Here is a 15,202-nt window from a genome sequence, read left to right on the forward strand (position 1 = left end):
ATAACAGCATTTTTTTGTATTAATTTATACTTATTGTATATAATATAGATTTTTACCATGATGGCTGCATATTTTTTTACAAAAATCAGAGTGTTTTGTTTGATTATAATACCTGTGTCTGATGTCTGCCCTGTGATAAGTTTACGCTAGATAGAATTTCTGCAAAGTATTTTATTTTAAATCTGTAGCTAGTAGGTTGGGGTAAGATGGTACATGCATCATCTTATTTGGTTGTAAACAAAGTATAAATTTATATAGTGGTATCGACTCTAAGAGAACACTGTTAATTGTTTAAAACACAATCTGGATATTTGGATATTATGTGCTAAATGTGTCCCATCTTACCCCACAGTACTATATTGCGAAACTTTAAGTACATACGTATTTCTGAATGCCAAATAAACGACGTTTGTTACTGCGCATAAAGTCTATAATGCCCTCATTTTCGTATATATGTCAAACAAGTTACATTTATTCTTTCAGGACGATGACTATCGTTAACAGAAAGGGGTTTAAGTGAATTTCGATAAATCTAACGTTATACATACGTGGTAACTCGTAAGCGGGCACGAGGTGTATGAAACAAAACGCCCGTGTTATAACGACTGTCGTTGCCCCGCCGTGCGAGGATAAATAAGCTACATACGTGGTAACTCATAAGCGGGCACGAGGTGTATGAAACAGAACACTTGTGTTATAACGACTGTCGTTGCCCCGCCGTGCGAGGATAAATAAGCTACATACGTGGTAACTCATAAGCGGGCACGAGGTGTATGAAACAGAACACCCGTGTTATAACGACTGTCTTTGCCCCGCCGTGCGAGGATAAATAAGCTACATATGTGGTAACTCGTAAGCGGGCACGAGGTATATAAAACAAAACACCCGTGTTATAACGACTGTCGTTGCCCTGCCAGCATGCGAGGATAAAGCAAGAAAAGTAAGAAGTTACATTAATACATCAAACAGACACAGTCATTTTGTGTTTATTCACTGACACTATACATAAAAACTTTTAAATTTTGCAACCGCTTTTGTGCCTTCTGAAACTGCGTGTTTTTGTAGCTCACCCGGTAAAACCTTCCTCACAGCGCTTTGTATGTCGTTTGCCGCCATTGTTGTTCTGTTGGCTGCTTTCATAATACTAGAGGCTTCTTCAGCGATGATATGGAACAGATAGTTCATTAGTGTGTTCATGGAGTCCATAGCCTGCCTTGTGATGCCAGTGTCTTGGTAAATTTCTTTCAATATCTTGTACAGATAGTTGCGAAAATCTTCATGCCCTTTTTTTACTTTTCCGCCGCTGCCAGACGAACCAGACGACGTTGAACGTTTAGAATTACTTGAAGCTTTGGTGGGAGCCATTTTGCTTTGCTGAGAATATTAAATCTGTAACCACTGCCTACTGGAAATATATAGTTCTCGTTTATAAACTGCATAAATAGTGGGGTGGGGTAAGATTGAACACGTTTAGCACAAAATATCCAAATATTCTGATCCTGTTTTAAACAATTAACAACGGTCTATAGGAGTCGTGGTGTTTCTTTATGTGTCCTTTGTTTTCTACCAAATGGGATCAGAAAATGAAATAAAAAGGTGTCCTATCTCCCCCTTCCCTACTGTATATAGTCTGTTCCCGTTTATAAACTGCACAGACTTTCTCTGTAGCCGCATTTTGCTTTGCTGAAAATATTAACTTATTATCTTTTGATTTTACTCTGTTCCGTTTATAAATAGCCTGCCTGACTGCCCATGCGAGATTTTAGACTATATATGTGTATGGATTTTTGCCTTGGGAGCTTAAAAATTAGTTGACAAATTAAAATCTGAAAAAATAACCACGAATTTTAAATCGATGAACAAACGATTAAGGGTTTCACAGCTAAAGGCGTTAGCATATAATACCAATATAAACATGGGCTAAATTGAAATCGACTACTACGACATTAAAATTTTTGGAAACAGAAAATAACAAATTTAACCCAAGTGTTGATATATACCCATAGAAACAAGAAAAATAACTTTACACGTAGGTCAAATTGATAAAATAACATTCGAAAAAAAACATTTTACATACACATACGAAACCAAACATTTTTACTTACCTTATATGGGTGACGTTTTTGCTTTAATTTCAAATTTTGGTTCAAAAATCCAAATCCAATACCCACATGTGACGTAGATCAGTTTTATTACGTAATACATTATAACTGTTACGTCACCGATTCTTGGGAAAATGCACAGAATTAAATTAGATGTCTATTAATACATAGGCCTACTATATATGTTGTTTATTATTAAATTGTTTGCAAATTAATTATTAATTAATTTTGTCAGTATAAATAAAAACGAGCGTAAAAGCGCATTTTTGAGTAAATGTTCAAGATTACAAAAATGCTTTTTAAATTTTAAGTTTAAAACAGTGGTTCTTAAACGTTTGCCAGTTAATTTAAAAATCTCGTTTGTACCAGTTTACGACCATATATATAAAAACTTTTTTTCCGCCAGACAACTGCGATATTAAACGCACAAAATTTAGCTAAACAAATTAATTTACTTCTATTTTAACAAATAAATTTGCTCACATTTTCCAAATTTGTACAATACGTACGTTTTTTATGACTTGTTAAAAACCACCTTTTTAAAACTTATTTTGTGTTCGTTTGGTCGATGATAAATTAAAAAAGAATCAATTTATCGATTTTGGAACGCAGTGCATAACACAATTTTAACGCTAATCAAAAAAATTGTACCAATTTATAATAGAGTGCAGCAAATAATTAAGATGAAAATTCAAATTTCGCTTTGGAGTATAAGAAATAAGAATACACGCGCGTAAGCAGACGCAATATTTCGAATGTAACAAACATTAGAAGATTTTTAACACTTTTAAAGCATGAAAGTACAAGGTAGCTTTAGCTGGTAATTAATTTAAAAAAATATATAACATAAAAAAATTGCCAATTAAACTTTCACACGGAATTTTAGACAAATTCGGCAAACATGTAATTGTTTTTACTTTAAAACTTTGTAAAAATTATGTATTTTAAATATTATTTATAAAATTTTAGGCTTTAATTTAGTACATAAAACATAGTTTAGGAAATGAAAAACTTTACATATGGCCAAATTTCTAAATTTATTTGGTAATTATTGAAAAAAAATGTTATTTTTATGCGAAAACAATAATACTGGAATGTTATTAATGGATTAGTGCGGTTTTAATTGGAATTATTTTTTCAAGAAATCAAATATTTCAAGAGTTTTAAAGCAGTGACCACTGGGACGGCATTTTAAAATCCAAAACCCATTTTTGACTGGTCTGTATAACTCAAAAGCTAAAATATAAACAAAGTGCAGAATGTGCCACAAAAATAAAGTCAGCTCAAGTTATAAGTGAGATAAAAATATTTGGCATACAGAAAACTTTTTAATTAAAAAGCACCGTGAAAAAAAAAACATTTAAAAAAAACGGCCACGTAATAGTCCAGTGCAGTAGAAACAGAAATCGCAAAAATAAAAGTGATTTTTCGTCACTAAGAAACTAGGTTTTGGTAAAAGCACAATTTTACAAATAGGAACATGAAAAGTTGGCATCAAATCTTTCATATATTTGGCTATTAGTGTAAAAAAAGGGCTGCAAGTTTACAGAAAAAATGTGTGGTTAAAAATTTATGGAAAATATACTGTTTTGTTTGTTTGGAAATATTGTCTCAACCAGGGTAAAGAAAATAGAGCTCACAGGCAAATCCAGCAAATCAAACTTTATATTCTGGATATAGAAAATTTTTGATATAGAAAAGTATTTCCTTCAGCCATTAGTGTATTATTACAAGCATTGCCTAAGGTCAAATTAAAGACAAAATCTGTCGTGTAAATATGAGCAATTTTTTCCACTGCTGGCCCAAAAAGCCGCAACAAAATTTAACTTATCATACACAAGCCTGGTGTACTTATTTAGGTTAAAACTAGGGATGCGCAATTCAGAATTTTAAAATAGTTAAATACTCTGTAATATGCATCCTTAGTTAAAAAACAATACAGAATCTGGCCAAATTTTTAAAAAAAATCTGGCCTGTGTCCCACTGGTCCAAAATGTCACAAAAAAATTAAGTTAAAACAAGCTCCGTATGCTTATTTAGATTAAAACACAACTCATTCAAAGCCAAAGTACAACATTATTCAGAACACTTTGCATCTTGAAAAAATATTTTTTGATTTTGACGGCACCCTAGATTTGCTGGGTTGAAGGGTGATGGTCTCACCCCCAATGTTTCCTGAGTCCCCGTTGTTATTATTCGATTTTGAAGCACTGCCTGTACTAGTGAACAAACCTAGAGATAACATCATGTAAGAAATATGTTTATGGTCATAGGCAGGGAAATATCTTGAAATTTGCAACGAGAAACAAGTTTATAGCGAGTCTGGCGGTGTAGCATGGGCTTTAGCGCTCCTGCCGTTAACAACTAATACATAGGTTACGGGTTCAAGGCTCATCGCTGCCACCATTGTGGGCGTATGTGTTCTTGAACACTTAACTGCAATTGCTCCAACCTAGTGGTCACTATTCACTAATGGGTTATCTAAATTGCCAACCATACGGAAAAAAAAACAAAGTTACATACATGGTAACTTGTAAGCTGGCACAAGGTGTATGAAACAGAACACCTGTGTTATAACGACTGCCCTTACCCCATCATGCGAGAATAAATAAGTTACATGCATGGTAACTCGTAAGCTAGTACAAGGTGTATGAAACAAGTGTTATTTTTTACTTTAATAGTTACAAATGTTAATTAACAACCCACCAATTTGTCTTATAGGTTGAACTGTTGTTGGTTCCGATTCTTTCTCACCTTCTTGTCTCATCTTTTGGATGTGTTTCGTTGCAAGATACTTGAACACTATAAGTTTTGGGTTACATTGTTAAAATCTTTTTATATTCTGTTACTTCTGCTACCAGGCATAATGTAAATAATATATCTTTACGCACACTTTTGTTCCTATTAGAATTTTAACTCAATTAAAATAAATGGCTCGTATGTCCGCTAGGTGTAGCGACCACGCTTATTTTCTTCCAAATAAATGTAAATATGTTTTTAACCGTAAGTGTGTTTTAACAAGCGTTGTTCTGTCGCTATATCCTGTCTTTTGGTTTAAAATATTTTTAAATCTTCGCTACCGTAATCGAAGAGACCAATAAAAGTTATTATTATTATTTTAACGGCTCATCTGGTATAAAAACAAATGTCTTTCTGACATTTTGTCTGTCATCCGACGAGACTTCATCAGGGTTGGAAACACCCAACGTTCTAAAATATTATTTAATCTCTTTACAGAAAACTCTTAGTTTACAACATTGCCCAACTGTATACCGCATGTTAAAAAAGTTTTTGTTATTGCAAAATTACTTTGGAAATATTTTAGGATTCAGAAAAATATATAAAATTTAAATCCGATAAGAATAGAAATATCAGAAAACTTGAGTTAGGTAATAATTTTGATGCGGTCGTTACTAAATTACTAGTTTTCAACTTTTCGGCGAATTTACTTTTGTAACACATAATTAATTTACCGACCTACTGTCAGCTAATTGTATCAGTATGACAATATTCTTGATAATTTAGACTGGTTGGAAAGATTATAAAAACCAGGCAAGATAGATAGTAAACATAACAACAGAAATAATGGGTAAAAAAATAACACACAAATCTTTCATCCTAGGTTTAAGGGTAGCGTAATGGCCTAACTGTAGGACCTCACCCATATAGAATAGAATGTGCATATACAATGCTGGGGTAATGAGCCAACTCTGGCCTAAATCCCAGGTTCCATGGCGTGCCTCACTGTAGGACCTCACCCATATAGAATAGAATGTGCATATACAATGCTGGGGTAATGAGCCAACTCTGGCCTAAATCCCAGGTCCCATGGCGTGCCTCACTGTAGGACCTCACCCGTATAGAATAGAATGTGCATATACAATGTTGGAGTAATGTGCCAACTCTGGCCTAAATCCCAGGTTCCATGGCGTGCCTCACTGTAGGACCTCACCCATATAGAATAGAATGTGCATATACAATGCTGGGGTAATGAGCCAACTCTGGCCTAAATCCCAGGCCCCATGGCGTGCCTCACTGTAGGACCTCACCCATATAAAATAGAATGTGCATATACAATGTTGGGGTAATAGTACCTCTAACAGCAGTAAGAAAATAACAAAATTTAACCAAATACCTTCATCTACGTTCAAGTCTTCTTTAACAGAAGTTCTGTAAAATCTCAACTTCAGTCTTTTCGCCAATCCCTCAGCTTCGTGCCTGGAATAAACACTTAGCATGAATAAATGTAAATAAACTAAGCACTTAAAACACTGTAGTAGTGTTTGGGTATGAGTCATACTACATTCACCAATCTCTTGTGAAACAAGGTTATTTTAACAAGGAATAATGCTATGTAGTAAGCACAACTTTATAGTATTCAGACTGAAATGGTCCCGATGGGAATTACGGGATACAAACTTTAGTAAAATTTGTTTTTATGCATTGTCAGACATAAGTGTAGCACCCAGGGTGTTGGGGTAATGGACCAAGTTTGGCCTAGGTTATTTTAACAAGCAATAAAGTTATGTAGTAAGCACAAGTTTATAGTATTCTGACTGAAAATATTTCGATGGGGATTATGGGATACAAATTTTAGTATAAAATGTATTTTTTAGAAATAAAACAATTCAATTTTTGTAGTTCCTTAAAGTGGTTTTATAAATTTGTTTTTTATAAATTGTTAGGCGTAAGTGTAGCATCCAGGGTGTTGGGGATAATAGACCAACTTTGGCCTAAATCCAAAAACACATGCTGTGCCACGATGTGGGACTTCACTCGCATCTTCGACGATCACACCACAACGAATAGATTAGAATAGAAAACACACGTACTGCTCTACAACTGCATCATCAAGCAAGTCAATTTTGTTTTGCACAAGAGCGATTGGGATGTTTGGCCCAACTTCTTCCTCAACTTTGCTCTTCCAGTTTTCAACAGCTTCAAATGAGTTTCGGTCGGTCGTGGAAAACGCCAACACGCATGCTTGAGCCCCTGCATTATTTAAATTTTTTGTTGCATTATGTAAATTTTTTTCATTATTTAAAAAAATGTTTTTTTTTGTTGCATTATTAAAAACAAAATTTTTTTTCTAGCATTATTTAAAAAAAGTTAGGATTTTGTCCCGCAGTCTAGTTTATTTGGCCTGCATTTTTAAAAATGCTTTTTCCATTTTTTGCATATTTTTTTATACATTTATTTAAAAAGGCTTTTTTTCTACCTGTATTATTTTAAACGCACAATGTTTTTTTTGCAATGTTTAAAAAAAAGGTTTTCTGCCTGCATTATTTAAAAACCAGTTAAGATTATTATGTTGCGGTCCAACAGTCCATTATGTTGCTAAGCAACAAATAAACAAACAACATTGGCGCATGCAAAACCATAATTAAACATTTCAGGGCACAAACTTTACTCTTTTGCATTTTTTTACGTGTATTTAAGTTATAGAGCGAAAAATTTGACTACAAACAACTTCGCTGCTATTTATGCATTGTCTCTTTTACATTAAAAAGATCAAACTGTTTACAAATAGTTGTTAAATATATATGTAGAAAAAGATTACTGCAACAATGCAACTTTTATATATATAAATATATATATATTATTATTATATATTCATATATGTATATGTCAGTTTTATTATGAAAACCCACTGTACATTCAAGATCTCGCTGTAACAATTCTACGTTTATAACCTTTGATCCGGCAATACAATAACATTAAAAATAGATTGTGCGAGGAAAAACATGAATACAAAAGAAATGATAATGAAAGGTTAAACAAATTACATGACAATAATAGTTTATAAAAGACTGGGTTTGGAAACCGGTTCAGGAAAACATTACCAGAATAGAAAGCATAACACTATGTTGTTTACCATGATTTTTTAACATTTTTTTCATTTTTTTGGGTAAAATCTGGAGTGGCATTGGTAAAATTTGCATTTTCGTTATACATAGGTATTAATGTGGTGAATGCAATAGACTTTGGCTCTGTTTGTATAGACACCTAGTGACCTAACAGCAGGGTAAAATCTGTTAATCCTAAAATCTAAGGTGCAAAGCAAACTTATAGGGCCACACATAGGATGTTTCCCTTGTGTGGAAACATGTCACTCATTTTACCACTGGTATAACAATGTTTATGTAGGAAAGCCACACATAGCGTTCTCCAACCTAGTGGTCACCAATGGGTTGTCCAACCTATCAGCCACACATAAAAAATGGAAACATCCGGAAAAAATAACCACCCATAAAGTAACTCATAAGCTGTCACGAGGTGTATAAACATCTGTGTTATAACGACTGTCGTTTTCCGGCCAAGCGGGGATAAAGTAAGTTACATTCATTTATTCAATCAACATAACATCTATATATTCACCTCTGTAATAAGCTTTTGTAAGTGCATCAAATTCCTCCTGGCCTGCTGTATCCCACAACATTAACCTGACATCATCATCGTTTAACCTGGGAGCAAATACAGGAATTTAATTAATTTATAAAAAAGGTTTTGAACAATAGTATTCATAGTCATAAGCCTCTAAAACCGAATAGTTATCTTACTAATCTAACATTATGGCAGACAGTTTGGACAACCCATTAGTGACCTCTGGGTTGAAGCAATTGCCGTTAAGTGTCTTGCTCAAGAACACACATGCCCACAATAGTGGCAACGGCGAGCCTTGAACCCATTACCCCTGGGATAGAGGCAGGCGCACTAACTTACTGCGCTACAGCAACAGACTAATTTTAAACAAACCCATTTTATTGGTTTTACTTGTAATGTTTACTGATTAACGCTGTGTACAAAATTCAAGGGTTGGCCTGCCCACCCTGCCACCCCAGGTTTGGCGCCATGATAATAGCACTGAATGTGGTAATTTATTCTATGTGTACCAGTACATGTGTATTATTAGGGCTAAATCTCATGGCATAATATTGTGTTTTGTCATATGCCACACCCAAAATAGAACAACCTGGTAATTGAAACGTACAGGTCGATACTCTACTGTTGTGTTTATTATGTAATAAAGCAATTATATATTTTGAATATAAAATTAAAGGTATTATTACGCTACTGTGCTACACTCTGCTGATATTGCTACAGGACATAATGTACCTTCAAAGTTACAGTTATAAGGGAAAAGTGAAATGTTTTTGAAAGGCGGGATGGCATTGATTGTGACATTAGATGGTAACAGTAGTAATACATTGGTCGTCATTCGTCAAATATTATAATGGTATATTGGTTAATATTGGTCGATGTCAAAATATCAGCATAGTATTATACACTATACAGTTTAATAACAGAATTTAAACAGAATTGGCATAAAAATGTATAGATAGTTCAATAGTTGTCTAAAACATGACTCTTTAATGTTGGTAGTTACAGCAACTTTAAACCTAAAATTATGCAGTAGATAAAGATCATTTATAACTCTCAGTTAATCAATAAACACTTATTAGCCCAAGTATGTCCATACGTACTTTACTTATCATATTGACATATCAATCCATATCTTTCACCAACAAAGTTTAAATCAAATACTGACATTACCTCAACTGCTTTTCAAGGAAGTCAACCCCGATAGTTTTCTTGTAATCTTTAGTGAAGATGCCTTTACAGTATCGTTGTATCATGCTTGACTTCCCCACTGCTCCATTTCCAACCACCACAACTTTTACAGCAATTTCTAAATCTTCCTCCAACATTTTGATGTTTGTATTTTACCAGGTGCGTTTCACTCTAAAGATTGGGTGTATGTTACAGTTTTTTTCTCTTTATAAAGTAAAGCTACAGTTTTCTTGCTTTTCAAAATAAAACTACAGTTTTTCTGCAATTCAAAGTAAAACTGCACTTTTTTTTTCAAAAATAAAAATACAGTTTTCTCGCATTTCAAAGTAAAACTACGGTTTTCTTGCTTTTCCAAGCATAACCACAATATTTGTATCGCACCAGGCCCAGGTGTGCTTCACTCTGATGATTAGTTGAATGTTTAAGTGCACTCACCACAACAAGAGATAAATATTTCATTTAAAATGCCTTGGCACAAAAGTGTTACTGAATTATTTATAAAAAAAGACAGCAAATACTTACTGTCCAATATCTGCAGAATCACTGTGATGCTGAACCAATATAAGATTCTATTACAGAACTTTATTCATTATTTTGATCAAAATTCCAATTAATCAAGCCTAAACTTAAAAAAATCTGTTTTCCTTGGAAAAAAAGGGAATAATTTCAACGATTAGTGAATAAAATACAAAGTATTTGTTTTACGAATTATAAACTAATATATAAATAATTTTTCCCACTATTCTGATTACTAAAGCTTAAACTTAAACAACTCTTTGTGCTTTTTAGAAAAAGGATTAATTTCAACGATTCGTGAATGAAATTCAAGGTACTACTACACTACATACTATATATTTTTTAGGAATTACTCTGATAATTTTATTCACTACCAAATTTTTAAGCCTAAACTAAATAAAATTAACTCTCCTTTAGAAAAGGGATAAATTTCAAAATATAGTGAATGAAATTCAAATTACATCATAAGAAAAGTAGACAGAACAATAAGAGAAAATGTAAATGACATATTTAGAATAAGAGCAGCTGTAGGTGGCAGAATGTAACAGAATCTCATTTTCACAAAAGTAGGGTCAGGTTACTGAATGTAGCTTTAGTAACAATTGTACGGAATGGAAATCAAAATACCGGCGCCATGATTCATAAGGTTACAAAAACTTTTGTTAGGCTTACATATTAAAGTACGCTGTACTTGTAGGCTATATAGTAAATGATTGAAGATTAATACAACTGTACAAAATACAAAGTCAGTAAAAATTTGACAAATATATAACAAACACAAGGGAATGATTGAAAAATATAGTATCTAATTATCTATATAATGGGGTGGGGGAAGACTGGACACATTTAGCACATAATATCCAAATATCTTGATCGTGTTTTAAACAACTTACAACAGTAGATACGAGGCAAAAGATGTTCTTTGTTTACTACCAAATGGGATGAGAAAATAGAATGAAAAGTTGTCCCATCTTCCCCACCCAGAAACAGATCTACTCAATGTATTTTACAATTTCATAATGGCGTCCCAGCATTCATTTTAAAACCTTTAAAAAAGCAGTTTTTGTTTTTTTGTTTAAAGCTCTATGGGTTTAAAAAAAAGTGCTTATTTTATATATAGATATATTAGGTTAAAACTTAAAAGGTTGGTTTAGAGCAATCCTAGAGTCAAGTTTGAAAATTATTGAAATAAGGGTATGTATGTATATGCTGCTCAATTTATTTTACAATTTTATAATGTCACCCTAGCATTCATTTTAAACCTTTAAAAAGGGCAGTTTTTAGTTGTGTAGAGCAACTTGAAGTGAAGTTTAGAATAATAGAATTTATGAACTTAAAATAGAAAACTGTGAAATACAATTCAGAATCCAGGTTTCGGTCACTGTGGCAACTTTTCCTTGTACCACCATTCGTTGGGATTTGTTCTTGGAATCAAATACAATATAATAAGTATGAAGATAGTGGGTACAAGTAGGTCTCGCATGGTAGGATATTTTTGTACATGCTTGGACACAGTCGCTGTCAGGTTTCGGCTCCCGTGATAAAATCTCTCCGCCAGCGAGAGTTATAAGTTCCGTGATTTCCTCTTTTTTTAGACTAGGAGGTGTAAACTTCCCCGATAGATAAAAATGGCAACCGTCAAAAAGTCGTGGAAGACACTTTCGTTTTCCGACATTTGAGCGTGACGGGCCGTGTAAAACAAAGTCCTCACTACAACCATCTACTGTATAACCATCTTCACTTACATACCCATTTTCTCTAATACACACATCAAGCCATGCATCACTTAACACCCAAGCCCCCGTTGCTACAGCCTGCAAATATTTAAATGTCCGATTTGTCCGGTTATTTTGGTCACATTTTACAATCAAATGAGAAATTTTCGAAGTGTCTTCGCCAGATAGATTGGCATTTAAACAAGCCACTGCTTTGCTTAAAACATCAGCAGAAACAGAACTAGAGCCAGATATAACCATTGGAAAATTGCAGTTTTGTGAGATAGAAATCGGAGCGTAATTTTCTAGCGTTTCAGACTGAACAGACAGAAGCAGTTGCTTAATTTCATCATTTCTTGCCAAAGTAATCGCTGTTTTTCCTTGTAAACTTCTTAAATTAACATTCGCGCCTTTTTGTACCAACAACTTAACTGTTTCAACTCGGTTATTTGCTACAGCGTCCATCAATGGCGTTTCATTCTCGTAACCTGGGATATCCACAAAAGCTCCTGAATCAATCAATGCTTCTGCTATATCAGAATACCCCCTGTTGCACGCCTCATGTAATGACGTCCAACCAGCGTTGTCTTTAGCATTTACATCTGTGCCTTCTTCCCCCAACAACAATCTAAGTGCTGCCAAATCTCTTTGAATGGCAGCCAAATGAAGCTTTGTTTCACCCTTTTTATTCTTCACCATACTCCTTGGCGTAGGCGGCAGCTCTGTTTTGCATCTTTTTGGATTCGGTGTCTTCTTTTCTACAGATTTTAACGCCCACTGTTTCGTAGCACTTGCGGTAATTGATCTACCAACTGGAGTCCTTTTGCTTGGTAAAGTATTTTTACAATTTTCTTTATCATTACAGTTAACCTTCAAATTTGCTTCCATTTTATTTGTTATAGACCCCCTTTTAATGCGTGGGGTTTGGTTTGTGTCGGTTAAATGCGACCGCAATTGAGCGCAGGTTGAAGATATTGAACTTAAAGAATTATTTATTTGCTGATCGGACGCCCAACACGGCGTTTTACATACAGGGCAACAGCTTTCGTCGTCCAAACATTCCTTACAAAACACGTGGTCGCAATTCCATAATGTTATTGGCACTTTCATGAACATTAAACAACGATTACACTTTAAAAGATTTTCAAGTTTTTCTAACGCTTTGGACGTTTCAGGATACTTTACTTTGGCAGCCATAGCAATTATAGTAAAATCTAATACAGTAACCTAAAAGTAAAACAGTATATAAAACCAGAGAGCCAAAAGAACACCGAGTAGTCCAACTGCTGTCTTTGTGTGTCCAAAATAAAGCAAAAGCGGTGACTTTCGTAATGGGTTTAAACAAACGTTTAGATTTGATTTGCGTTTCCGTTTTTTGTGGGAAGGCGTAACACAGCCTATGTTTATCTTATCAAACATTTTTTGCGAAAAATATACAAATTTACCTCCATTAAACGACTAAAATGTTACAAATCAAACGTTTCGATTTCGATTTTTCACTTTTTCGTTATAGAAACAATAAACACATGTTTTTACACTTTCCAAGCTTTAAAGTTGTTTTTTTTGGTACAAGTTGTTGCTAGTGAGGAATCCTTTTACTACGTTATCTGCAGACCACTAAACGTAAATAAATACTAACCCCTACCAACCTTTAAAATTTTCCACCAGCATTATCTGTAACGTAGGCGAAGGAGTCGTTACTACTGCCAAGTTCAAACTATACCGACACTTTTCTCGCTTTTACAAATTCGTTTTTGTTTGCTCTTCATTTGTGGTCATGCAAACAGGGACGCTATTTCTCCACACTCATTTAACCGCCAACGATAGAAATACCATTCTGTTTAAAACTGGTGCTTGTAAAAACCTTTCCCTACGCTAACTGCTAAACTACTAACTCTAACCAATAACCCTGAACTACTAACCTCTAACCGAATTCCCACCACCGTAATTTGTATGTATCAGAAGATTCTTCACTAGTGCTGCGAAATAACCAAACTGAATCATTACATTAGCGGCATTCAGCAGTTTCCAGACACAAAAAAACCATCGCGGAAAATGAGATAGATCGTCTAGACTCTAGAATCCAGGTGTATAAAAGATTAATTGTCACTTCTACAGCAAATAGATAATCTTACCCACAAAACAATAGGCGTTACAAATACAATGCCTCAGCCGCACAGAAAAGATGAAAGCCGATAATCACTACTTTACACTTTCCTGCTTAACTAATCAATGACTGATTTAAAACCGTTTTAAAGCCCTTCTGTAAAATCTGCTCTTTTCCAAGTGGTTTTCACGGCCCATTTGTTAGTAAACAAAGAACATTTAAAAAAATATAAAACCGTATATATCTTCACGACTCTAAAAGACCCCAAACTACTGTAGTGGGTTGGGGGGGGATGGGACGTGTTTTCATTTCATTTTTTCTTGGATATTTGCTTAATTATATAACCGTATCGTCACGACTGTCATGGACCGTTGTTAATTGTTTAAAACAAAACCCGGATATTCAAAACCCAATTACTATAACGGTACATCTCCATTCAGCGCAATTTATTCAAACGCAAAAAACATTCAAGTTCCGAACTATATCATGCGGAACATATTTTGGCGAGCGATCCTATAAAATCCTATGCCCACGACAACAAGAACGATGCCATCAACTACAACTTCAATTCTGCCATTAACTGTAATAGTTCTGTGGGGTAATACGGGACAACTTTTTGTGCATAATATCCAGATATTCTGATCGTGTTTTAAACAACTAACAACGCACCTGATAACGCTTGACGGCCGGGCAAGGGCTCGTAAGAGCCCGCCATGAGCCTAGACCAGGGGTTCTTAAACCTTTTGAAGCACACCCTCCAATGAAGATCTAAACAAATTTGCGCCCCCCCTCCTTTTTTGTTAAATTATCACAGTGGTGTTCAATTAATTTCTGCCATGAACTACCACAGCCAAACCTGACATATTGGACATGCTTTAAACTGCGCCCCCTTGGTTGACTGTATCTGTATTATTGCGTAAAACACATTATCGCGATCAACGCAAAAGTGAAATCAAATAACCGTTCCGTTTACGTTTGCGTCATAGTTTAGCCTTATATTTGCCATGTTTTTCTTAGCCAGGTAGACTGTTTGTTACGAAATAGTAGGGATTCATTGCATCATAATAGCGATCGTTTTGCCTGGCAATTAATTAAGACATAATAGCAATTCACACGGCGATTATTTGCGTCATAATAGGGATTAAAACCTCATCACTTTGCATGTGTAAGAGGTTAAAAAACAGACTTAA

At 34.4% G+C, this 15,202-nt stretch overlaps 3 protein-coding genes across 3 annotated transcripts; all 3 read right to left on the reverse strand.

Moving 5' to 3' along the window:
• Positions 1–999: 999 nt before the first annotated feature.
• LOC149741121 (histone H2B-like) lies at positions 1,000–1,365 on the reverse strand. Its single transcript, XM_089887167.1, has one exon. It carries the CDS (start codon positions 1,363–1,365, stop codon positions 1,000–1,002), a length of 366 nt encoding a protein of 121 aa, XP_089743293.1.
• An 809-nt stretch (positions 1,366–2,174) lies between these two features.
• On the reverse strand, positions 2,175–11,430 carry LOC149741122 (ras-related protein Rab-23-like). The gene is made up of 7 exons (XM_089891442.1): positions 10,197–11,430; positions 9,657–9,845; positions 8,481–8,566; positions 6,935–7,094; positions 6,238–6,320; positions 4,809–4,904; positions 2,175–4,334 (listed from the first exon to the last, which is right to left on the reverse strand). Exons 2-7 carry the CDS (start codon positions 9,809–9,811, stop codon positions 4,183–4,185), a joined length of 732 nt encoding a protein of 243 aa, XP_089747568.1. The 5' UTR covers positions 9,812–9,845; positions 10,197–11,430; the 3' UTR covers positions 2,175–4,182.
• LOC149741123 (BRCA1-associated RING domain protein 1-like) lies at positions 10,684–13,893 on the reverse strand. The gene has a single exon (XM_089891427.1). The coding sequence runs from the start codon at positions 13,100–13,102 to the stop codon at positions 11,516–11,518; it is 1,587 nt and encodes a 528-aa protein (XP_089747553.1). The 5' UTR covers positions 13,103–13,893; the 3' UTR covers positions 10,684–11,515.
• Positions 13,894–15,202: the final 1,309 nt, after the last annotated feature.

The sequence above is a fragment of the Ciona robusta genome, chromosome 1, assembly GCF_009617815.1.
Source record: "Ciona robusta chromosome 1, ASM961781v2".
NCBI classification, from domain to species: Eukaryota; Metazoa; Chordata; class Ascidiacea; order Phlebobranchia; family Cionidae; genus Ciona; species Ciona robusta.